The sequence below is a fragment of the Mytilus californianus genome, unplaced genomic scaffold, assembly GCF_021869535.1.
Source record: "Mytilus californianus isolate M0D057914Y unplaced genomic scaffold, xbMytCali1.0.p SCAF_5, whole genome shotgun sequence".
In the NCBI taxonomy this organism is placed as follows: Eukaryota; Metazoa; Mollusca; class Bivalvia; order Mytilida; family Mytilidae; genus Mytilus; species Mytilus californianus.
In genome coordinates this window covers 91,852,517-91,879,628 of record NW_026262701.1, presented here as the reverse complement: position 1 = coordinate 91,879,628, position 27,112 = coordinate 91,852,517, and the positions used below count along the sequence as shown (strand labels likewise).

General features: G+C 32.4%; 1 protein-coding gene across 1 annotated transcript; it reads left to right on the top strand.

Annotated features, from left to right (window-relative positions):
- On the top strand, window positions 1-21,782 carry LOC127703269 (uncharacterized). The gene is made up of 5 exons (XM_052207788.1): window positions 1-73; window positions 10,904-11,023; window positions 16,542-18,009; window positions 19,651-19,680; window positions 20,604-21,782. Exons 1-5 carry the CDS (start codon window positions 31-33, stop codon window positions 20,635-20,637), a joined length of 1,695 nt encoding a protein of 564 aa, XP_052063748.1. The 5' UTR covers window positions 1-30; the 3' UTR covers window positions 20,638-21,782.
- Window positions 21,783-27,112: the final 5,330 nt, after the last annotated feature.

The following is a 27,112-nucleotide window of genomic DNA, read 5'->3' as shown; positions in this document are numbered from 1 at the left end:
CCACAGTTATACAGTGGTGTGGATAATAAGATGGTGAATTGTATACGATTTTTATATGGATTTATACTTTTAGGTGAGTTTAAATGATAAAATGCTACATGCATTCATATGTATTGAGAAATATCGTATAGGCGATTGATTAATCCATCAAAGGTATCGGGCAAATAAAAAATAAAGCAAACTTTATAAAAGAAACTGTTAAAAAGTATTTAATATTCTTGAAAAAGATAGGCGAAAGATACCAATGAGATATTCAATATATTCTTTTAAAGTAAATAAAGGAGCATATTAGGCTATGTTTTGCAATGTATATGTCTTTAAATATTATGAACTATAAAGCAAAACTTAATCGAATAAAATATCAAACTCTTGTGAAATGACCAAAAGTGAAAATGAAATGTCAATCCAACCTTAAGATATGTTATACTCAAGTTCATCATATATGATATTAATTTAGAGCCACATTAGGTGCAATTCGTGAAACGACTCGCCTAATAAACCCTTTCAGCTGCATCACTATCAAGTTTGTGGCAGCGGGGTTTTTAATTTTTTCCTATGGCGTTGTTGTTTTTCATGCACTTATGAGTTTTTCATGCACTTATGAGTTTTGAATATCACTTTGGTATCTTCGCCTATTTTGTTCAGTCTTTTTTTTTTAATCAACGACGATGCCGTCTATATATGAACATGAACGGAACCAATACTAATGAGGAGATTTATATAGGAATTAACGCGTAAATTAACAAGTATAAGATAGATAGCGTACTTAAATCTTTAATCAGAAAACGGAGAATTTTAACACATAATTGTTCATGTATGTACTGCAATTATCACTCGACTAATATAGGATCCTAAGCAAACGAACCGGACTTATAAATAGGAATCTCCGGATAAAACAGTGTCTGAAAGTATAATACTGTTTATTTTATTACATGATTTAATGTGACTATGTTTTTTAACTGGGCTTAATTCCAATTAGAAAAATTGTTTTCGTATTCACATTTTTAAAACACTGGGATTTTGAAAAAAAAGATGGCATCTTTCGCCTGCATCTCCCAGTTGAGACGATATTCCAGAGCTTGCATTTCTTAACATCATTTCCTTGATGGAGGGTTACTGCTTACAAAGGAAGTTATTAAACCAAGAGTTCAAAGTGGGGAAGTTGAAATCATACCTTCAAGCATTTTACGGACGCCATAACGAGTTGGTTTAGCGTTATTGAATATCTGTTTCTCAGAAGACGACGGATATGTTCCAATTGTCGTAACCATAATCCCGTCCTCTTTTCCTCGAATGTGACCTACCGAGTTAGACTTATCAAAGTGTTTGTACTTACATGAGCACCACGACGGGTGACACATGTGGAGCATGATCTGCGTACCCTTCCGGAGCACATGAGATCATCCCCGGTTTTTGGTAGGTTCGTGTTGCTCAGTCTTTAATTTCCATGTTTTGTTTTGTATACTGTTTGTCTTTTGACCAGTTTTCATTTTGTGCCATGGCATTGTCATTTTGTTTACGAATAATGAGTTTGGCTATCTTTTTGGTATCTTTCGCCTTTCTTTATTCTAATTTATTACAATTTACAGTTCAATATCGATGAACATGTAGTTAGGGAATTGATTTTGTTAATGTCATCAATCATAAATAAAATTTCAGGAAATATTTTGAAAGTTAATAAGAAACGATGTTTACGGGGACATTTGTAAGTCATGTGTATGTCATGAACGATTATTTGGTTCAATATCAAATATTCAAAACTGATGTGAAAATTGCTACAAAAATATATATAAAATCGTTGAACAAGAATGATTTTTTACGTAAAAACAAAATGGCGTCAAACTGTATGGCAAATGCGTGTTTTTTATTGTGTATTTATATCTTTTTGGCTGACGACTGATGGGTTTTGAAAATTACTACTTGACGTAAAACACATAAGAGCAGACATGACCTTAAATAAAAATAAATTATAAGAAACAATCGAACGACTGTCTAGACAGTGTGTGCAACATGTCCCAACCGAGCAACTACAACTTGACATTTTGTACATTTTGTATTCAATTTAAAGTTAAAATACTCCCGATTTTGAAAACAATATGAGAAGTTGATTCAGAACCTGCTTCGTGTATGTTTAAAGAATTAAAACAGGTAAATGTACATTTATAAGAAAAAGTGGATCGGGTTTCAGTCGCCTTGTAATTAGTATCCTTGTTCTGGAATTATCTACGCTTGTTCGTTATATTCACTCTTAAAATTGAGACTCAGATCTTTTGTCCGGAGAGTTATATATATATTTATGATAGTTGTAAGGTTTATTTCTTTCACTACACAATAAGTTAGGAGATGGGACGGTCTAAGTTATCTGTCTCATTTTGCTGGACAATTCACAATTTCAGATCAATGGTGACTAATCCTACGTATATACTGTTTGCATCTTGATACCACCAGTTATCAACAATCAATGATAAAGTAGAAAATGTTATATAACTTTAATGTAAGATCTTTGAAATATATTTATTTACTTTACATTTTTTTAAATACCCGAGTTTGTATACAAAGAAGACGAACTTAATCAATTTGGGGAAATAATGATATAATTCTTTGTGACCTTTGGTTTAAGTCACATGATTGTGGTTTAAACAAAATGTCCAGTGAATATAAAAAGCAACTAATCCACAATAAACAATACATCAAAATCTATATAGAGGACAGTTATTGTTCTATTTTTGTTTTTGTCCTTTTGTTCTTTTAATGATCAGTAATGAAATACAAATAAACAGGAAACTTTTTTGTGTTATATTTTATAAAAACTAACATGCCATTGTTTTCCTGGCATGATTGAATAAATATGAATCATTTAAAACATTTTGATGGATGAAATTACTTAAAAACCAAATGCAATAAATATGAAAAAAATCACACTTTTTTTGTTTTTCGACAACTTGACTTAAGTTGCTAATATCCTCGTCATTTAGTATTGCATGGTGGATAGTGGTCTCATTGGCAATCAGACCACATTTCCTTAATTTTTATATTAAAAGTTGAAATTCAGTTCATATGAACAATCATGGTTAACGGACAACGGTAAACTACTTAATGATTTTTTTCTTGATATTTTAACTGGTTTATAATCATGCATTGATATTAAGAAAGGAACACCTTGACCTATAATGGTTTACTTTTATAAATTGTAACTTGGATGGAGAGTTGTCTCATTGGCACTCATACCACATCTTCCTATATCTATATACATTTCCTGATTTGTCAGTTTGGAAACACCTGACGCAAGCTTAAAGAATTATAGCTATGATTTTAAGGGTTGTTCCTGCATTTTGAACCTCCTCTTACAGGGATAAAAAATGTCGTTTATTGGCTTAAGTATTTTGTTTGAACTTTTGAAATCGGAATCTTGCGAACAGTTGAAAATTCTGGAATTCTGAGTCGTCACAAATCTCACTCCTCTTCTTGATTATCAATCCATACACTGGGATAACCTTCATATGGCGTATGCAATACATTGGTATTTAGATGATCCGTATTCCATTGTATTATGAAATTGTCCTTTCAGAACACTATATCCAAATAAAATTTAACAAATATTTTCATAAACTGACCGACAATGTCACAGCAAAATACAAAAATAGCACAAACATCAAGACAACTACGGAGCATGCATCGTGTTGTGTAAATGTTTTAAGCTTAGATTGCTTGGTAGAAATAATGTATGAAGAGGCCAAGTAATTCTTGTTTTCTGCAGAACGATTTGGGTTTACAAATGAAGGAAAGAAAGAAAATGAAGTGGTGTACGCAAGAGAAGTAATTTCAAGAATCAATACACTATATCAAACTGTAAAAATATAAAAGTTTACACCATTATTTCTAGTTGTCATATAAAAATAAGGAGATATGGTACACGTATCATTGCAAACGTGACAACAATCCACCAAAATACCAAAGGACGATGATGTTAACAACTATAGGTCACCATTGGGCTCAAGAACTCTAAATGTCCATTATATGCAATTATTTAAAGATCTGACATTAACCATAAGCCCAAGTCCCTCATTCGGTGAAGACACAGTTAATTGTCCATATAAGAATCATTCTCTATAGCTACCCTTTCAATTTTTTGAAATGTTGTATGCAGAGGGAACTTGTTTTACTTCTCATGCATTACACCAACACTTTTGTGTATTAAATATGGGGACATAATGAGATTAGTGAAACTGTCGTATTAGCAGTTAGGCACTAATCAAAATTCAAGGATAAGTTTGCTTGTTTGATTCGATGCATTTAAGACTCTTTTGAAATTTGCTCGGCAATTGACTCGGTATTTCATAAAATGCAAATGTTATGAATGATGTCACTTCTACAAAGAACATACAGTCTGAACTTATCATAACTATGGGGATAACTAAATATCGGTGATTAAAAAGTATAGTGCTTTCCAAAGTCAAATTTGCACAGAAAAGTTTTGACGCAATTTATGTTATCAATGTGCTCCTTCAAACTTTTAAGGCCGCTCAACAGGAAAAAATATAATTGTAAAGATCAAGAATACCCCTGTAATTTCTTATACCCCCAAATTAACATATAGTATCCAATATTTTCCACTTCTATAGTGTGTTACAAAGAGTGAACCTTGATCACTCTTAATCCAAACCTGACGCTTGCTCTTGGTCATTGTATCAAAGGATCTATGATATAGATCCATATAGAGACCTTGACATTGTTCGCAATGACAAACGTCGTGAATTGATCCTGAAATAGCATAAACAAATCATTTGGAAAAAGACCTTTAGTCTGTTGAGGACTATGCTAGGTTATGCTAGAAAATGGCCGAATAACGAAATAGTTCAACCAGACACTTTGGCTGAAAGATAAAGATTATTTCATCATCTATGAAATGACGAATCCATAGATTTCGAAATTCTATGATCGTCAATAGTATAAAGAAACTAAGTTACCTGGGGATAGTGTATGCAGTGATTATTATTTTGTTTTGTTATTGGCCTATAGAGCCTTCGACAATATTCGTTTTTATCTGAAAAATATCTATAGTTTGAATCCTCATTAAGTTACGTAGAATAAACTGTACATAACGTAAGGAGGAAAAATCACATGTTTGTTTTTCAATTCATTTAAAATTTTGGTTAAATATTAAATAAGAGGCAAATGTCGATCTCCATTTGTGGTCTTTGATATCAAAATACACAAAAATTCTTTACAAGGGCACTACATAGATGTATCTTTATAAAGTTGTACTATTCCTTTCCGGGATTCTTACGATAATTTTTGCTACGGTCTAAAGAGGTATTACAAAATTGTAAATATGTGTACTGTACATGGAATGTCAATCAGACGAGGATTCTTATTTAATCTGGCAAATACCAAGTAAAGATACTATTTTGTCATTTGTTCTATGGCGTGTTCCCGTTTTTGCTAGTGAGCTTGAGCTATCGATTCATACGCTTTCTTGAAGTTTAATCCATTTATAAGTTTTATTCTCACTATAATGTTTCTTATCACAGTCACAATGGTCTTGCAAAATTAAAAATCTTTCCATACTACTATCCTTATTCAAGATTAAAAGATCTTTCTCATTACCCCACAACTATCATCCTTCTGCCAACATGTCGACACAGACATAGGTAAACAAAAATACTGCTTTATGTGTTAAGTATCAGAATGACTTCATAATAAAATGTTAAAGCTACAGAAAACTTTTGGAGTTTGATGATTTAAAATTCAAACTGATATTCGGTATCTTAATGGAATCTTATTGATGTCCCTCTCCACTGACTGAATAATATATGTACAAGTACCAAACATAATTTATGCAAGCCTTTCTTTTAGATTAGTATACAAATTATCCTGTAAAACTGTAAAATAAGTTGAAGATGTATCGATTTATGTCTTTCTACTCAATGATAAATATGTAGAGTTTGAGCTTTCTGTTGTAACAGGCTTTAAGCAAGTGCTTCACATCATTTTCATGGTGCCCAAGATTTTTTGGCCTTTTAAAATAACCAAGTTGTATCTTGTTTTGTTGGTTTTTTTAAGATGTTTTTATTTTTTTTTTTGCAAACCATGTTGCTTTTAGGAGAGAATCTATAGAACCATGTTAACGTTTTGATTGTTTTATAAATGGATGGAAACATAAATTACAATGTCTATAGAATTTTTAGTTAAATTGGTGTACTTTATAGTCGACGTACACCCACGTCTTTATTCAAATGCATATCAATGAGACAGCAAATACATTGTTCTTTGAAGTCTTATTGATACGTACTGCATTTTTAGGCAAAAGTAAGTTAACGAATAAAAAATAAAACAAAGAAATTAAAGCGACAAATAAATAAAGCATTTAAAAAACCTGAAATTGATACATAAAATAATATTTTTTTGTTTAATCTAACTTTCGAAGATTACTTTTCCTGCGAAAACTGTAGCTAATTGATTACCTCACTTATATTAGTTATGGTAAACGATAAGCATATACTACATGTATATATTTTATAGTATGCATCATAGGAAATGTTTGAAATAATTATAAAAAATAAGTAAAAAGCCAAATCCTCTAAAATCTTAATAATTCCCTGTCCAACCCCGTAAATACCAAGTGTCCAACAAACTATCTTCAAAAATATTCGGGTCAACAGATTTAAAGGCAAGTGAAATATAAATAAATGAAACGCTATAACCAAACATCCTTATGATTAATCAAACCAAAAGTGGTTAAGGTCAACTTTACACGGACAAGTTTTACCTTAGCTTTTTTTATCAGTTTTTTTTGTCAGCTTATAGTCAAATTTTTTGTAATGAATCAGTCAAATACTAAAACACAGGTCCTTTGTATGACTTGGGATAATAACTTCTGGGATTAACAGTCCCTGGTCAGGGTATACATACTTGTATAAAATTTATAACAGTGAACGGTCAAAACAATAATATTAAAGTTTTAAATGACTCGTTTAAAAAAAGTTATAATTGGAGAGTTTAGTCAGGGAATATTTTGTCGTTCTTTTTATTTGATATTTTTTCAATGAGTGTTGGGGATTTTTTCTCTCGCTTTTATGCATGACGTGAATGTTTTGGAAATGAGTGAAAAAAAACCTCGGTCACTCTATTTAGTGACTTAACCTAGTTCGACATAAAAAATATGTCTATTAATCTCATTCCCCGTAATCATGCTGGATATCGGACAATCGTAATGTTAGGGGATAAATGTTCTCCTCTTCAGTAACATTTGTCTTTTATATAAAAACAAGTTCATGACCTCTGTCAATTCACTGACCATTTTACTTCGCAAGAATGACTCGTATGATATTTACAAATGATTTTGTCATATTTATGTAGGGAATGTCAAACACACTCTTCGTGGGTTAAATCTATGCACGATGTTCAAATACAAACGACTCAGCATTTAGTTAGTACTTTATGTCCGTTTTCATAAAGTAAATAGTATAGTCTGGTTATTAAAAGGATCTTTACTTTCTGTATTGATATTTTTCAGGGTAGTTCATACTATAATGTTTTTGAAAATTATATAATCCGACTTGTTGTGTTTAATTCTCTTTTGTAAAGGTTATATGAGAGAAAAGTTTAGATCATATGAACAAATTTATAATATGGTGAATGTCGGGTGGGTAAACGCTTGCTTGACAATCATTCATACAGACCGACTACTGAATAAAGTGATGCAATTTCTACAAAAAAGAAAGAAAAGATAAAAATAATGTATCGAGTAGTATTGCAACTATGCTATATTTATAAGTACGAATATTCAAATACATGTAATATATTACAAATGTTTTATTCATCTTGATCTCTGTAATTCATCCTGTCGTGTGTCTTTTAACTGATGCGAAATATCATCAAAGAATTGTATCGCATCACTCCAAAGTTCATTGTTTCGATGGATTAAAAACACTGCTGTTTGTTTTAAGTTTTTACTGCTTTTCCTTTTGTGGTAAAATGTACTTGCTAGAAAATAATGCACAAATATCACTGATAATATAAAACTTTACCATGTAGAATGGCGGATCATTGAAATTTTATAACTGATACGTTTGTAAATATATAGTTCATACAATTATGAAAAAACTGACAAAGCTGAATTTAGCGATCTTGGATATTTTATTTAGACTCAAACTTTTTGTATTTATGGTTGTTGTCCATAGTACAAGCCGTTCAGAAGCAAGTGCGTCGGTATTGGCATGATTTGAACAAACACTTAGTTTATAAATCTTCAGTTTCTACAATTATATTATTGTGCTTAAACTTCCTAATACAATGTTGATCTTAAAGATTTTTGTTGTTTTATTTAGACCCTTTTTTTGTTCGTGTGTATGCTCTCAAACGTTATGTATTTTGGCGGTCCAAATATTTGATAATGCAGAAACATGTACCTGGCCTTTCAATCATAAAACTTTACTCAGTACTAGGAAGTACGGTGCTCTAAACACAAAATTCAATATTTTAATTGGTTGATTTCTGAGTCTGCGTTCTCGAAAATTTCTTGACTAATGACGGTTCTTCAAGAAACACGTGTTGTAGAAATCATATCATTTAGTTGTTTGTTATTCTATTGAGTATCACCTACGAATTTTTATCACATAAAACTATATATGTGATTGTAAATATTGACCTATGCATGAACTTTATAAATAAATCATTTATCATTATGTGAATATGATGAGAAACGTATTATTCCATAGACAAGTGAATTGTAAAAAACAAATGTATGTCATAAGATCAATACTTCGCTAAACCTATAAATGCTTGATATGAATATATAACTCATCAAAGATACCAAGCTTTATAATGTTGTACGCCAGACGATCGACTCGTCAATGACGCTCGATTCAAAAAAGTTTATAAAGTCCACTAAGACATCATTTACGTATGACGACGCTAGACGTTAAGAAAACCAAGATATATATTACATGTATATATAATGGATCAAGTAAACCAATTATGGCATGTACAGAAACACATTGAGGAGTGTTTCAATTATGTTAAGTAGAAATTGCATAATTCATTGACTGTAAGTACATGCAACAAGTAATGCAGTTAATTTGTAGTAATTTATTCTGTTTTAAATATATAGACTGACACAGTTGTATGTCCAGTTTTGATTTATACATGTTATATACCAGTCTAGTAACCAGATAATGCACAAATGCCTGCTGTATTTGCAACGAACTACCAACAGCAAAATGTTTCGAATTAGATAGAAAGAATTCAGTTTATACGCTTATTTCAAACTGTATAGAATTACCTAAAATGTCTTTTATATATCTATAAACGAAATGTATTTTAAATATAATATGTGAATACCCCCCCCCCCCCCCCCCCCCCCTAAAAAAAACCAAAACAACCGTACATTTGAAATTCTTATTTTTATAATACTAGTACATGCATAGCTTTATCGAAACTAGAAAGCATTGTTGTAACCTTAGGCTAATACATTTAAAGAACCGGGATCATGATTACAAAAGAATTTTCAAAACAGTCTCGTTCTTATCAAAATTAAAAATATTTGTAACAAGACAACTCAAGTCTGATATACATTATACAGTCACCATTTGATTTATCGAGGCAATGGTCCGTTGATCTGGAGATCAAATGTTGAAATCCGATTACCTACAACGAGAAAACGAAAGTCAAAATGTACTAAGCACATCAATTTCAGGTTTGTTTCATCTTCTCAATTTCAATAACAAACAACAGTATTCTCATAAATATACAACATCTTTTTACTATTTCAACCTTAATAAGGCGAGTGCATTCCTTATATGCATATACGCACACCATTTTTTTCCAACTTCAAATTTAATACGTCACCGGTCAGATATAAGATTCAGAAAAGTAATAGGTAATAACAATATTCTTAAAAATACAGTTATTATACATTATTTTCGATTTTTTAAGATAACCAAAAACTACGACAGGATTTTCTTCGAAACCTTACCTTCAGGAATAAAATACATGTATAACTTGTGAATCAAAATATGTGTAAAAACTATGTATTTTTGTTAAAAAGATGTCAATACAACTATTAGCTATGCAGCAAAATGAAATAATTAAAAGATAAAATTAAACAAAAGAAAGATAAAATAATAGTATAAAATATCTGAGATGGAGAAGCAATGCATTGCTACTACATAGACGCATGTATGTCGTGTCCATCTCTTCATATGATTTCCATAAAATACCATTTCTTTATAAAAAAAACCATCGAAAATAATATGTTCGAGTGTATATTTATGTACAACATTTCTGTCATACTATAAATATCCATGAATATTTCATTTACGGTATAAATGTCTCGTTTATTAAGTCTAACACAGGATGCAACTGGCGGTATCTTTAATGTACAGCCACCATTCATCAAAGTGTCACAGTGATCCTCACATTGTCTTGTTTCTTATAACGCAATAACTTCAATTTTTCAGTAATAACATTGATAAAAGAGAGGTATTGTAAACTTATAAAAACAATATACAATATAAAAATAAGGAGATGTGTTATGATTGCCAATATGACAACTATCCACAAGAGTTCGAGTAAGTGGATATAAGCATTAATAGCACTTATATAATTTGAATTGGCTGCAAGGGAGGAGAATTTACTTTCACAAATATGAATAAAAAGAGAAGTGGGTATATACTATTTCAACAATAAAAAGTTTCCACGATTTTTCGTAATCCTGTCTAACAACAATATAAGATGGACAATTACAAGTAATGATTATCAGACACAAACACCAATATTGTCTCACTCAGCACACATATTTTTGAAGATTACGTTTATTACATATGGCAAGGGTTTAAGATTCGCTTCATCAAATAAAATGTCCATAAACAGAAATAAAAAAATCCACCATACTCTTTTTCAGAGGTTTCGATCATAAGTGTTGCTGTTGGCTTGCATAATCACCATCCACGTCCGCCACCGCCACAACCACCACAACGCCTACGACCACCACCACCCAGACCACCACCACCAAATCCACCAGGTAAGATCATCACGTATTACACATTACATACGACTCAGAAAGGATTTCTTTTGAATTTTTTTTCTCTCGATGTTATTTATTATGATTAAAATAAATAATTTTTGAAGAAAAAAAAAACACACATCTAAAGAAAAATTTATTATTTTTAACTAAATTTTAGAAAATGACCTCCTCGATTAAATAGAAATTTGCAAATGTTTACAAAACTTTTGATGTAAATAGTACCTCGTGTCGAAATCAGACAGCGTATATATAATATTCACAGTTTTTAATTGGTTAAAATTCACGTTTTCAACCATTACATTGATAGACACCAGTTACTGAAGGATCTACTGCGCGCTCGTTCTAGACAGTCGTTTCATTAGAAACGTATGATGAGAAATTACAAATGTAACAAACGTTTATTTTCTGTTTTTATGGGTATATATATTTTTTTTTAATATCTTCTTCTGACAAATATCATTAATAAAATATGTCTACATTTACTGATATAGAACTTATCCAGTTATGAATGATCGCATATAAAACTTATCCAGTTATGAATGATCGCATACAGATGTCTTACAGAAAACAAATTGATTACAAACTAGATGACAAAGTGTCTAACGCAACTTAAATAATCATATGTTTAACAGCAGCGACAGTGTAACCGAAGATAAACGACACATTTTTCTAAATAACTCAGATTTTTATAAATGTACTAACAAAGTAATAGATTCAAGAAGGGTTAAAATTGGCCCTCAAATTATAACACATATTTTGCACATCGCATTATACATTACGAAGTCAATTATGCATTATTTGTTTTGTTACGCCAGTTTTGGTGCAATTTTTCATATTTTATTACAGTTTTTGCAAAACAGATATAAAAATATGTGGTATGAGTGCCAATGAGACAACTCTCCATCCAAGTCACAATTTGTAAAAGTAAACCATTATAGGTCAAAGTACGACCTTCAACACGGAGCTTTGGCTCATACCGAACATCAAGCTACAATGTATAAAGGGCCCCAAAAATGACTAGTGTAAAACCATCCAAACAGGAAAACCAACGGTCTTATCTATATAAAAAACGAGAAACGAGAAAGTTCATTTTGACTGCAATCAGCGATCCAAAAAAGTGTTGTGTCTAGGTTTTCGGATCAAAATACCTTGATGACCTTTTGGTTCAAAACATTTTGGATCGTAGGTTGTGGTCAAGGTTTTCTTTTCGTTTTGTTACAATGTAAGACATGTCAAAACTGTTCTGACTATGAAGCATAATATGTACTTTTATGACGGGATTTGTTTTACTTGGCATTTAGGCTGTTTAGATACAATCTCTAAGAACCAAAGTGTGACCATTTCGATAATTTATTATAAAGTTAAAATTCAAGGCTACATTTTTGCAAAAGCGAATCTATTTGAATTCCGAAGAAAAAGATATCGGTGTCTATTTTTGGATGTTGATATTCCAATGGGAGGATTTTATACCAAATTTATTATTTATGACAAGGGGACAACATATCTTCTTTTAGTAACGTTTCATCGGTGCTACAGATTGAGTGCAAAATAAAAATTTTGTTGAGCGCTTCTTCAATTAGAAAAAAAAAAAAATTACTCAGAACGTTTAAAAAGTCCTATCACCTTTACGAGGTTCAGTGTCGAAGAATTAATGAATCTATTTGAATGCACGGAATTTCACACCAACTGCTAAATGCATAAACCAAGCAGGCTCTGAAATTTTAATAACTTATAAGAATTAATTTGCGTTATTGGCAGATCTTTGGAGGTCTCTGCTAAATTCATCAACTGATGAAAATTTAGGAATTGTGTCAACAAAAGAATTTTGAACCGATTCAATCACAATCATTGTAGCATCTAAGTCAACGGTATCTTTCAACTTTGAAATGGCACCAGTTTAGTACATGTTAATTCCGTTTCTGCATCATAAGAGTTTTTACTGATACTAGATGGATATAGAACACGTTAAGGGTCAAATGGCCCCTAAAGTAATTTGTTTTCTTCAAAATATTTCAAATTTTTATAATTTAATGTTGAATCTATGTACTTTTATAAACATTACAGGTTTTGTTTAATATATATCATAGTACGTTATATCAGTCATGAAATGGCAGTCTTACAAATTTAAGCACATTCTTGACGGATTGGCGATTAGATGTTGAGAAATAGTATGGAGCACATCTCTTGTCATCAGCTATATTAAAACGGATTTTGTTTTTCTCGGTTTGCTTGCAAAACAATATTTTGGTCAATGTATCTGATCTGTGTTTACTTAGCCACAATGCTCTTCAAATTAAGAGTTGAATTCTGAGTAACAGTTCAAGTTAACTAACTAAAGATTCGAGTTTAATTTCGATTTAAGAAAATTAGAGATGGAATTTAAGGTCGTGTTGTTTAGGCCATGTTTAACGTAGACCTTACAAAAAGAAAACGTCAAAATAAACAATATTTAGTGTTCAGCTGACGTTATAAAAAAAGCAGATGTGGTATAATTGCTAATTAAACAACTATCCACCAGGGTCCAAATGGCATTTATGTAGGCAACTGCAATATATAGGTATACGCATGGTCTTCAACAATAATCAAAACACATTCCGTAGAGTCAGCTTTTAAAAAATTCCGACATGACAAAACGATTTTGAATATAAAATATTCTATTTATACATTTTGAAAACTCCTATTTACCTCTGTGTTGTTATGGCGTATATGTTATGCATGCTGTTTTGTTTTAAATCATTTGAATAACTTATAAGTACATATGCTATAAAATGACCTTATTTATGACATATTCAAATCATTTTTCATCAAATTCTGGACATGCATATGATACACGTAGGTATCAATAATTTATCAATAACTAAAACACTGGCGATATGCATTCTACTAGACATGACAAAATTATGAGTGTTGGCTGATTTACCATAGCGCTTAAAACAGACGACAATGTCAAAACATGTTTCAACGTATTCCTGTAGTGTAAGATTCACCAAGATTGTTAATGCTAACATTCCAGCATCGCCTGCATATGGAGTATATATCTCCAAGTTGATACAATATTCCAGAGCTTGCAGTTGTTCCTATCATGATTCCCACGGTAGAGAGTTGCTGTTTACAAGGAAATTATTAAACCAAAGGTTCCAAGTTGTGAAATTGAAGTCATCCCTACGAAAATTGTACGGACGAAATCACGAGTTGGTTGACCGTTATGTAATATCTGTTTCACAGATAACGATGGATATGTTCTAACTGTCGTAACCACAAGCCCGTCCTCTTTTCTTCGAAAGTGACATACTGAATAACACTTATCAACCTTAATCAAATGACCTTTATCAGCTTTTATCAATGATCTCATTGAAAACAATCAGCGGTTGTCGATTTCGAAGGCTAGAAGTTCAACTCTTTTTCCTACAAACTAACTAATCTAACTTATCACAAATTTAGATAATGCGGTTTTAGTTTTAATGGTTTTCCGTCAGTCTATATGTTTCTTCGTTTGCCGCCGCATCCCTGTCTTTTTTATTTAGATTTTTGATATGATTGTGTATTGTTCTTTAGGTTTAAATTCTTACACCCGTTTCACGCGAATGTTTTAGAATTTTCCATCAATTCTAATTGAATTTACGAAAATATTTATTATCATGATTATTATTTTAATGCATTTCTGATGTGAAATTTAGATTCTCCATATTTGTTTGAATTTAAACAAGTCATGAAACTCTTATTTGCCTTTTTTTCATTTTAATACTTATTTTTCACCTACAATAGATGGTTTCACTTCTGTAAATATAGACAATATAGTTTCCCATAGAAACTCCCTTTACGGCCAAAACTATGTCACTTTTACTTTGAAGTTTTGTAAAAAATTATGTCCTAGAATGGAAAAATCATATGCACTACTATTTTATTCAAAGGTCAAAACATAGGGCTGTGTGGCATATTTTCAACATTTATATGCCTCGAACTTCTAAGAGTATGAACTAATACTAATATTATGTACAACCCCTGCCTCATTATTTAATTTGACCGCCTTTTTTACTATAAACTTGAGAAAATTGTGATTCCAGTGATATCTATTTTTAAACAAATATCTCTTTGAACAAAACCACCATTAAGAGGTCACGTATGAATGGTCCTTAAAAATGCACCCTTTGCAGTTTTTCTAACGTAATCTCTAACAAAACTCCTATCTATAAATAAAATATTTAGATTTTGATAAATGATTACTATTGGTAATAAATATCTTTCATAAGACAATAAATAGCTATTGGATGAAAGATTTCATTGCCAGAAATACAGAGAGGCGTGAACAAATGACCCATTAATGTTCTTAAGTGGACATGAATTTAGTAGCATGCATATCATCAGTGTCTTTAGTTATTGCTCAATTATTAATATCTACCATGTTCATGACCAATGATTATAATATGCCATAGGTCAAGCCTTTTTGTATTGAACATATGTATATTTGAATGCTTTTTAAAACAAACCATCATCACATGTAAGAAGCAAAAACAAAACAGGATGTAACCTCAAGTTTAAAAAATGCATGAATGAATATTTTATATTCAAAGTTGTTTTTATGAATACTGTTTGGAAATAAACGGTAGGAATTATACATTTTAAGTGGACTTGAATTATCAATAGTGAAAAGACAGCTAAATTTGCACTGAACTGATACGATACAAATGGGTAAAATTAGAGTAAATGAACACAAGTGCAAATTATCTGCTATGGAGAACAAACCATTAACATTAATACACATTGTAGTGAAGTATGTCGCAATCAAATTTGGTTAGAACATGTATGTTATAGTAGAAAAGTTACTTATGTTTGTATGTGAGCATTGTCTAACCTTTACAAATAAAACGATTCGTGGAAATCATATTTGCAACATTGTGAGAAAAGACAAAAATATTATTTTACTTTTACAGCAGCCGATGTTCCACAATATTCAAAATTTCAGGTGTACATATGTCGATTTTTAAGCGCTTACAACATTCGCACATTCGCTAATAACAAAAAGGAATCATAAGTATTTTCAAATCTACTATAACAAACCTGTTTGGACCTGAGCTTGTGTTATATATGATTCTGTACATAAGGTGGTTTATATAGTTCATATTTACATATAACTCAGGAACTACAACCCCTAAACCTACTACCACTACTGCCACTACTACCACACCGGCACCGGAAGTAGAAGTAGAATTAGAGGAAATATCAACACTCGCACCTAATAGTACTACAGTAGCCCCTTCGACTGTTAAGCAACCAGCAGCACACTATCATCAGGGCGGATATCCATATAATTACTATAACCAGTACTATCATAACAGTGGACAGCCGTCTAGCCAGACTCAGCATAGCCAACCATATAACTATAATCAGAATTATAATAGTCAACCATATGACCAAAATCAGAATTATAATAGACAACCATATGACCAGAATCAATATTACAACCAAGCTCAAGGCTACAATTCTGGATATTACTCTGGACAATCTTATGTTGCAGGTCCGGGACAGAATCAACCTGCATACAATTATGTAACAGGTGCACCACATCCCACGACATATCCTTACCACCAGAATCATCCTCCAAATAATCCATATTCTGCCACTCAACCGCCACCTGCAGCCCACGCTCCTTATGTTCAGCCTCAGCAACATCCAGCTGCACATGCTCCGCAACCAAACTCTTACCCCCAGTACGATCATTACGCCGCATCACCACCAACACCAACATCCGCCACCCACTACTACCCACCTGATCAAAGAAGTAATCACCAACAGCATCAACAGCCTAATCCTGCTCAACCTCAGCCTGATTACTATCCTCAGCAAAATCAATACCAACAGAGCAATAACCAACAACCGCCTCCTGCTCAGCCTTTAACTCAAGCAGATTACCATTCACAACAAAGTCGACATCAGCAGACCAGCAATCAACAACCAGATCCAGCTTATCAACCTGGGCCTGCAGGACCTCCAGCAAGACCAAAAGGACAGAATCCACCTCAACGTTTACCAACTCCCCCGGCTAACAGTCTTCCACCACAGGCGTCTTCAGGAAGGCGCCAGACACAATCTGTGAATAGCCGGCCAGTTTTAGATGAAAAGTATCAAACCAGATATGAAAGACCAAGATCTTACAAAGCTGATGGTAATTTACCATCTGCTCCAATACCTTTACCAGAAAGCCGCAGCAATGGCATAGTTGATAATCGACCAATTGCACAATCTCCTGATGTTCGCTATAATGAAGTTGCAAGAGACACCCAAATAGACAGACGACCTAGTGTACAATCACAAGACGTTCGATATAATGAAGTTGTGAGAGATAGCCAAGTAAACAGAAGACCCGTTGAAAAATCACCTGACGTCCGTTACGTAGAACCTAGATCAGATATTGTATACGTTAAAACTTTAGATCGCAGGCAACCCGAGGCACCAACTGCGGAAAGCCGTTACTACCAGGCAGAACAAAGACCTGCAGATTCAATAAGTTATCGCCGTGCAGCAGATATTCCCCGACGTTCTGAAATACGTACAGACATTAGTCGACAAGCTGCTGACTACGGTATAGGTACAGAAACAATTGCGTCAGAAAGTAGATATCTTCAAAAATCCGAAGGAAAACCACCAGGAAATATCGCTTATTTAAAGCCATTGGATGCACCATCAGCTACTGTAAAAGCAGAATACAATTATATGAAAGAGTCTGAAAAAAGACAACGTCTACCCACTGAAAATCAATTATTGGAGATTAAAAGACAGCAACTGGAATTACTAAAACTGCTTCAAAGAGAGAAAGAAAAGTCATCAAAAAGACAAAATCCGTACTTTAAAGCATTGTTTGAAAACAAAACCCCGGAGCTAAATAAAGAAAAGATACCGAAGACGAAAGACCAATGTCCACTTTATAAGTACACAGTAGAAAAAGATAGGATAGAGATACATACAGAGCCAGGAAGATGTAAAATGTAAGTGTTAGCATTAAAATTATTTTGTAGTGTTCTTACGGAGAAAAAAATCAGTAGTTTAAAATTAAAACTATGGTATCGGCTTATAACATCAGACTTATTCATCCTCACTGTTTTCTTTTCTTCATTGCAAGACTAAAAAAAATGTTTTTTAAATTCATGAAAAAGTGTACCAACGGGGAAAAGGTGGGGGAAAACAAACCACAGAGATTGATAATAAAGACACAGGATATAAATGCTCGGTATTACCTCCATTCTACTTGTTTCTAAGTCTTGTACAATCAAATTTACATGTTGAGACAATGTATAGTAAGCAAGCTTCGAAGACTGTTCTTACTTACTACAATTCACAAATTGGCTACGTATGGATAGACATTTTAGTAATGATGTGATGTCTTATATCATACAGTACACATTCTGTAATACATTGATTGATTGCTTGATTGTTGTTTATCTAACTAATTATAATTTCAAGTATGTCATTGGTAACTTAATTTAAAAAGTCGTTGTGATTCCTTCAAAAATTGTAATTAACTGTTGTTTGCTTAACGTCCAGTGGAAAATATTCAGTACACATATTTATATATTATGTCTGTTAATTTCAATGTTGGTCATGAAATACCGTGATTTTACATTCAAATGAAACCCTATGTTCCTCCATGTGAACGAATTTCACTCCACTGATGTCATATAACAGTAGGTGTTGTATCGAACCGATGTTAGAACGCGGAGAAAAAGATACAGTTCCTTGCATTTTCTACTTTATTTACATCAAAAGTCAATGAAATATAAAGATCAACAAATCCAAGAATACATATCGAAAAATCTGAAAAAAAAACTCGAGACTGAACAACAGATCAAATTCAAAACCAACACGGATCTATCTAAAACAGTACATCTTTGAGCAAACTATTGGAGTACAACAAATTAAACAGGGTCATAATGTGAATAAACACGTTTGTAGTGACACATAAAGACCAACGATAAAGAAAATTACGGTGGTTTGAATATTAAATCACACACAGGTCAACGAAAACATTTTTTTTTAAATTTCACAAACTGGAACCTTGTCACTGAATTACTAGGTCTATGTTTCTGGAACGGAATAAACTTTGAATTCATCACATTTCTAGACTCGGAGCGATTCAGAACTAGATCGATTTCTTGTACGGGTTTGGCTTTACTTTCGGTCTATTTTGGTTTGATCAGCTCTTCCACGTGGTGATTTTGCATTCTCAAATATTTTGGCCTCGAGCATCACTGAAGATACAATATTTGTCGAAAGTCGCATCTGGTGCAGTGAAATTGTCATCTTCAATGTTATTGACATATTGTATAGACACTAATTCATTGTTGAAGGCCTTATTTGAATATAGATATATTTTCATGTCGCAGTTTTGTGTCCTTTTGGGTTGCTGTTAACGTTTACCAGTCCGTCTCCTTTCATTCATTTACATATACTATAAAACAAACAAACATATACAATAAAAAATCAGCAATAAGTGAAATAAACGGAAACAACCTGAAATAATCAGAAATAACTAGCAATAACCAGAAATAGAGTTATCACAATGAATAAGACGAATATTATGAACAGATGTTTTTCCTACAATAATTTAATGCAATGTATGTTTGTTTCAGAGTAATAAAATTGCCCAAGGATGGCTCTGGGTAAGTTTAATTATACAATAAAAGGCTATAGATAACTGTTTTTGTTCAAAAATGAAAAAAAACAAACACATATCAATAGATTAACTGAATAAGTAGAATAGGAAAACAAATTTGAATCACCTCCACAGCTAATTTTGTTTGCTTGGAAATCGAAAGTGAAAGATTTGTTTTAACACTGTAACATATGAACATATCTAATATATGTACATTTCAATGGACTGCTATCAAGTAGCATCCCTACTATAGACATAAGCAAGAATATATAAAATTGTAAGATAACGAGTGATTTTGTTTTACTAGAAAAAAAAATTCCGAATAAAACATACATGTACTAGAGTTTAACAAATCAGAATCCTCGAATAAGGAAGTAAGTGCTTGTATATATGCGAAAGTCAAAAAAAAGGAAAAGCAGTGTTGATTACTCATTAGCTCATTCAATAGGAGCTAACCATGAGGACAACTATTATAGTAAACAATGATTTTGAAAAACATTCACATGTATAAACACGGGAAGTTATACCATTTTCCGCATTCGATAAATAATTCTACAAGGTGGTAGTCAAAACTGATATGTCGAAAAGACGGACAACACCGAAAGTACGAATGAACAATGGTTCTATAGGGGATTGTGATATTTTGAGCCCTGAGCACACTGGGATTCACATGAAAATTAATATTACGACCAACAATCCTATTTCAAGTGCTTATATATAATTAAAGATTTATTGTTTGAAAAATCAATATTCATAACAAAATAAATCTATTCATTCTGTGCAGAATAATTAAACGCAAATATAATAAATACGTGTTTACATAATACAGACGTGCATGCTTCCTGTTTCCGAGTAGAAACATCATTTACATCATTTTTGACGGGGAAATGTCATTTTATTTGGTAACATAATATAATTTTTATATTTCAGAAAACCAAAAGTTACATACCTCTCTCGAAACTGATAAATACATTCCATGTATAGGGAACAAAGACACAAATTAAGTTGTCCCAGAGACATAGACATATACAAGTAAAAAATGTAAAATATTGACGAATTGTTTTAAACCCAAGTGTGTACTTTTATATACAACGAATATAGTACACAAGATGTACATTGTACATGTCAAAAAATTTCTGATTTTCTCTTTCCAGTAAACTAAAAATTATTTCTATCTTTCCTTATTCAACATCTGAAATGTTGCTTGAAAGTAATAGTGATATTTTACTAGATTTTTTTTTCGATTCGGAAAACAGAATGCAATCGTACTTCTTATAAAGACATTTTTATCTTTATAATTTCTGTTGAATTTCAAATATATAGTATTACTGGAGTCTGGACATACGGAGCTCACTCCGATGAAATATTTTGCATATTTACATTAAATAGAATTAATATGAACTTGCTCAGTCCAGAATGTATTTGATTCAAGATTCTTTGAATTATTGTGATATTTAAGTGTATGATTATTATGCGAATATTGCTCATGGCTTTACTTGTGAGGTATGTTTATTTTTGCTAGTGTAACATTAATTTGTCGGTTTGTGAATGTAAATCAATTTGCTTTTGTAAGACGCTGTATATATATTGATATACCTTTTACGAAATAACAAAACACATGCAGCTTCTCTTTGTTTCAAAATCACTACGAAACGGAGCTACGGAGCAGAGCGATACATCTGGTTTTAATCAGATGTCACAAATCTTATATGGCGTGAAATTAAAAATAAATACATTCTATATATAGTAATAAAATGTCTTTTGAAATTAAGTGACACTCGTTGATTAGTTTATAAAGTGGTGCAACAATTCCAAAAATTGAAAGTGGTTTTTACAATTGGTAATTTTTTTCCGCAGCCGTACAAATATACTCTCAATTTATGCATTCATACCGGAAGTAGGAAAACAAATTTGCATATTCAAGATTAAGCTCTATAAAATGGAGGAATATACCAAAATATTTGTTGTTTATTCCAGGTGATTAAAAGACAAATGTCTATAATTTCTTAAGTCCAACAGTAATAGTTTTCTTGTAATGTATGTTGCATTATTATTGTGTGTATGTGTTGTTGTTGAAAATGTTAAATAAAAATTACATTAAATATCAAACATGTTTGAATGTTCAATGGTGTTAATATGTCCTTTGATTGAGTTAAGCTATTTCAGTTGATATTTTATAGTGTGTCTTTCTATGTTGTGATGTTACACTATTGTTTCAGAAAAAGGGTGAAGGTTTGGTACCATTAAAACGTTTAAACCCGCTGCATTTGTGTGCACCTGTCCTAAGTCAGGAATCTGATGTTCAGTAGTTGTCGTTTGTTGATGTGGTTCATAAGTGTTTCTCGTTTCTCGTTTTTTATATAGATTAGACCGTTGGTTTTTCCCGTTTGAATGGTTTTACACTAGTAATTTTTGGGGCCCTTTATAGCTTACTGTTCGGTGTGAGCCAAGGCTCCGTGTTGAAGACCGTACTTTGACCTATAATGGTTTACTTTTATACTGATTTTGATGTGGATGGAGAGTTGTCTCATTGGCACACATACCACATCTTCTTATATCTATTGAAATTTACTTCAGTAAAAGATGAAAGTTGTATTTTATCGCATGCACGCTAGATTACTTTCACTACTACTGTCAGCTTTGGTTCCCTTTTTTCCCTGCTCTCTATTATTTTATACATTAGGTTAGACAACAATTAGTCTCAGGTTTCATGGAACACGTGTCTTGTCGGAATATGACTTTGAAGTGTCAAAATATCAATTATCATATTTCGAATGATTTGGAAATTTTAGTTAAATATGAAAATATGATTATACCATGTATACTTCATTGTAATGGTATTAAAAAAAATTAAAAAAATGCTTTATTTTGGAAAAATGTCACATCAATATTTAGATTACAACTAAAAAAATAGCAAAAACAATATACTAATATATGAGCCAAAAAAATGTATTTGTCATTTAAATTCAGTTGCGTAACTTTCATTAAAAACAAGGAGCTGTAGAATGATTGCCAATGAGAAAACTATCCAACAGAGTTCGAATTAAGCGGAATTGGGCAATTACAGCAATAATGTCAATATAAGTATATACTTATACACTTAGACGTCTGCAAATGCAAGTTTCTAGCCTCGCCTGATGATGATGTCAGTTTTACTATGTTGACACCATTAAGACAATTAAGAATATGGCTACTCGATCTCTAACCTCTCCTTTTGAGGATAACAGTTTAAATGTTTTGGCTGTACAACATGTAAAACAAAGGAATATAGCTCTAAGTCTCAAGCATCCCTTTAGGAGGATGTCCGCTTAACTGTGTTTAGATTCACCATGTCAAAAAATAGAAATATGGCTCTCGATCTCTAGCATCTCTTCTGGAGGATCTCTGTTTGACTGTGTTGGCTGTACATCATGTAGTCAATCAAGAATCGTTAACATTTCCTGCGAAAGATGTCAGCTTTACTGTGATGGCAGTACATCATGTAACCTATCAGAAATATGAATATGGCTCTCGATCTCTAGCATCTCTTTGGGAGGATCTCCGTTGAACTGTGCTGGCTGTTTTCCATGTAGACACAATTTAAAATATGACTACTCTGTTGGTAACATTTCCTTCGGACGATGTCCGTTTGACTGTGTTGGTAGTACGTCATGTCTAACCTCTCCTTAGGTTGTACACCATGTAGGAAAATAGGAATCATGGTATTCGGTACTTAAATTCTTCTTACGATGATGTCAGTTTGACTGTCTTCTCTTAAAATCATGTAGACAATTAGAAATATGACTACCCGGTCTATAATATCTCCTTAGGAGGACGTCAGTTTGACTGTGTTAGAGTTACACCATGTAGACTATCAGAACTATGACTACTCTGTGTATAGCCTCTCATTAGGAGGATACGATTTTTACTGCTTTACACCATTTAAACTACCAGGAATACAACTACTCGGTCTCTAATCTCTCCTTTTTAAGATAACAGTTTGCAAGTTTTGGCTAGCATCTCTTAAGGAGGAGGTCAGTTTGACTGTGTTTGAGGTACACTCTGTAGGAAAATAAAGTATGGCTCTCGATCTCTAGCATCTCTTTAGCAGGATCTTCGTTTGACTGTGTTCGATGTTCACCATGTAGTAAAATAAGAATATGGCTCTCGGTCTTTAGCATCTCTTTAGGATGATGTCAGTTTGATTGTGTTGGATGTACCCATGTAGGAAGATAAGAATATGGCTCTCGATTTCTAGTATCTCTTTAGGAAGATCTGCGTTTGACTGTGTTGGCTGTAGACAATCAAAAATATGACTACTCTGTCGGTAACCTTTCTTTCGAAAGATAGTAGTTTTACTGTGATAGTTGTACGTCATGTAGACTATCAGAAATTTGAATATTCAGTCTCTCATCTCTGCTTAGGATGATGTCAGTTTGACTGTTGGCTGTACGCCATGTAGGAAAATAGGAATAGGGCTATTCGGTCTTTAACGTCTCCTTATTTAAGAATATGCCAGTTTGACTGTGTTGACTTTAAACCATGTTTTCAATTAGGAATATGACTACTCCGTCTCTAAAATCTCCTTACGAGGATGTCAGTTTGACTTTGTTGACTATGCAACATCTTGACAATTGGAAATATGACTACTCGGTCTTTAATATATCTTTAGGATACGGCTGTTCGGTCTTTAACCTCTCCTTAGGAGGATATCAGCATGTAAACACGTTACAAACAATAATAAATCAATCATATATTACATTTATTTTGATTGTGTGTAGCATATTTTCAAAGATTCAGTAAAGGCATAAAATGAAAACAACACTATAAATCCATGAGTCCGAAGTGCTTTTCTTGATCTACCTTCATCAGGAACGCTCAAACCGAATATTTGAAAGCTGTATACCCAAAAAGGACCTAAAAATAGCCAAATCAATCTAAGGTAAACTTTCTCTGAGGGAGTTGACAGCTTTAGTTTTTCAAAAAATTCTAAATTGATAACGGAGAGTTAAGAAAGGTTTGATATAAATCATATTAGTACCGAAGCTTTGAGTTCTGAGCTGATGATACCCTCAAGAACTGATAGACCACCAGCAGTGGTATCGGTCCAGTGCTGTCAAAAATGAAAACGACACTATATAAATTGCATGCATTTGAAGAGTTTTTTTTCTGGATTTAACTTCATCAGGAACGCTCAAAGCCGAATATTTGAAAGCCGAAGATGTAAAAAAACCGAAACAGTTGAGAGGCTACATGACAAAAAAAAAACCTAAAATAATATCCAAATCCATCAAGGTCAATTTTGCCTAAAATAGTTGAAACCTTTAGTTTCTTATTAATTTTCTAAGTTTATAAACGGAAAATTTAAAAGCTAAAGATTTATAAAAACCTGTAATCTTGAAACTTGGTACACGGGGTCATTATGAGGCAAGTTTAGTAATGAATAAAAGAAACAAAACATGCAATCAAAGCTCAACAAATCATAACTCATCAAAACTAAATGGAGATTTTTCTCTCACAATAACCTCAGACACCAGAATCCTTGATTGATAACGATTTGCTTTTCAAGACTTTCGAAATTGCAAAATACACAAAATGTATCTAACTGAAAGATAAATAAATCCAATTTGTTTACTTACTACTCACACTAATGTTATAAGTTTTGTTGGAAAAACGAATACAACATAATTTGTCTGTTTTAGCCCCCTGATAGTAAGGAGGCATTATGTTGTCCTGTCGGTGATTCGTCCCTCTGCTTATAAGGATGGCTTTTCATTATTCCTGTATCCGGTTGAAGTCTAGGTTCAATTTTGTTGATCACATCAACTAGAAACTTGATGTAATTTTTAAATAAAAACAAAATTGCCTATTTATGGTTAACACTCATATTTTTAAATCATTATTAAATCTTTTCAGAAAGCATTATATCAAGTCAAACCATGGAAACGTAGTTCCTATACTATTAACAATATGTGATATGCTTAATAACGTAATAAACTACATATAACTACTGAACCTGGTTATCACTGTACTCTGAACTAAAGCAATTAAAAAATAATACTAAACCTCACGTTATCTTTTGCAATGTATATTGCAATCCTGTTGATTATTCAAAAACTGTTCAAAAACACTGTGATGGTGTGAAAAAAGTTATGATTGTTTACATTTGTAATTTAGTTGTAAAAACTACAAAACAAATAGTCAACGTTTAAATATTGACCTAATCAGGAAGTTCAGGGTTGGCAGAATGGCGGTGTACATGTATATGTCGATTCGTTTATTTTTCTGTCTTATTGTCTTCCGTAAGTAAAATATGAATACATTTTCACTTGAGTTAAAGAATATAATACCATCTGGGGACTAATATAGCTTCCAAACGACATATGGTATACATATTTTCGTGAAAAAGTATACAAATGCTAGGTAATGTTTTTCCGTTATTGAAATGACTATCACATACATTTACTTCATGTATAATGTTGGCTAATAAAACTGAGATGTTTAAAAAAGTCCATGATAATTTTGCTGTATTATTTTTTCATTAAAACAACAAAAACATAAAATAAGAAATGAAATGTCAAAGCAGAATCTTTGATTTGTCAGTCGTTTGCAATACAAACATGAAGTTTGTGTTATACATGTACATATACAGTCAATCATAGGAAATAGTACTATGTGATGGACACAGTTTAGAGCAGTGACAAGTCAAGAAAAAAGTCGCTTATTCTAAGAGATTAATGGACCGACTTACCTCACGGCTGAAAAACCACATAAGGATAGGGCTAACATTATACTATCATTTTTGTACAGTTTTGATTTTTTCTATTGTGCAGATTTTTGTAAAATCGCGGCTAGCTTGAAAAGGGCACTGTGCAAATCGTATATCCATGTACTGTTTTTCCGACAGTTTTTTTCTCCACTAATTCGTATTTATTGATATTAAAGTCTAGGTAATGCTTTTCGAATGTTTATACCAACAACGTGTGTATTGCTGTGTGTTTGTTTATTCTACAGTTGCTAGAGGTATAGGGGAGGTTGAGATCTCACAAAACATGTTTAACCCCGCCGCATTTTTGCGCCTGTCCCAAAGTCAGGAACCTCTGGCCTTTGTATGTTTTTTTTAAATTTTGTTTCGGAGTTTTGTGTGACGTCCATTTTCTCTGAACTAGTATGCATTTATGATAAGGGGCCAGCTAAAGCCCGCCTCCGGGTGCGGGATATTCTCGCTGTGTTGAAGACCCATTGGTGGCCTTGAGCTGTTTCCTGCTCTTTTGTCGAGTTGCTGTCTCTTTGACACATTCCCCGTTTCCATTCTTAATTTTATTCAGTATTATAATTTGGTGAAAAAGGCTTAGTATAGTGAGTGATTCTGTCATGTGTTACATAAAAATAAAGTTTCTATGTCTAGTCTTCAGGTTTCCACATCTGTTGTTGTCCATACTTGATTGTCACATTGAGTT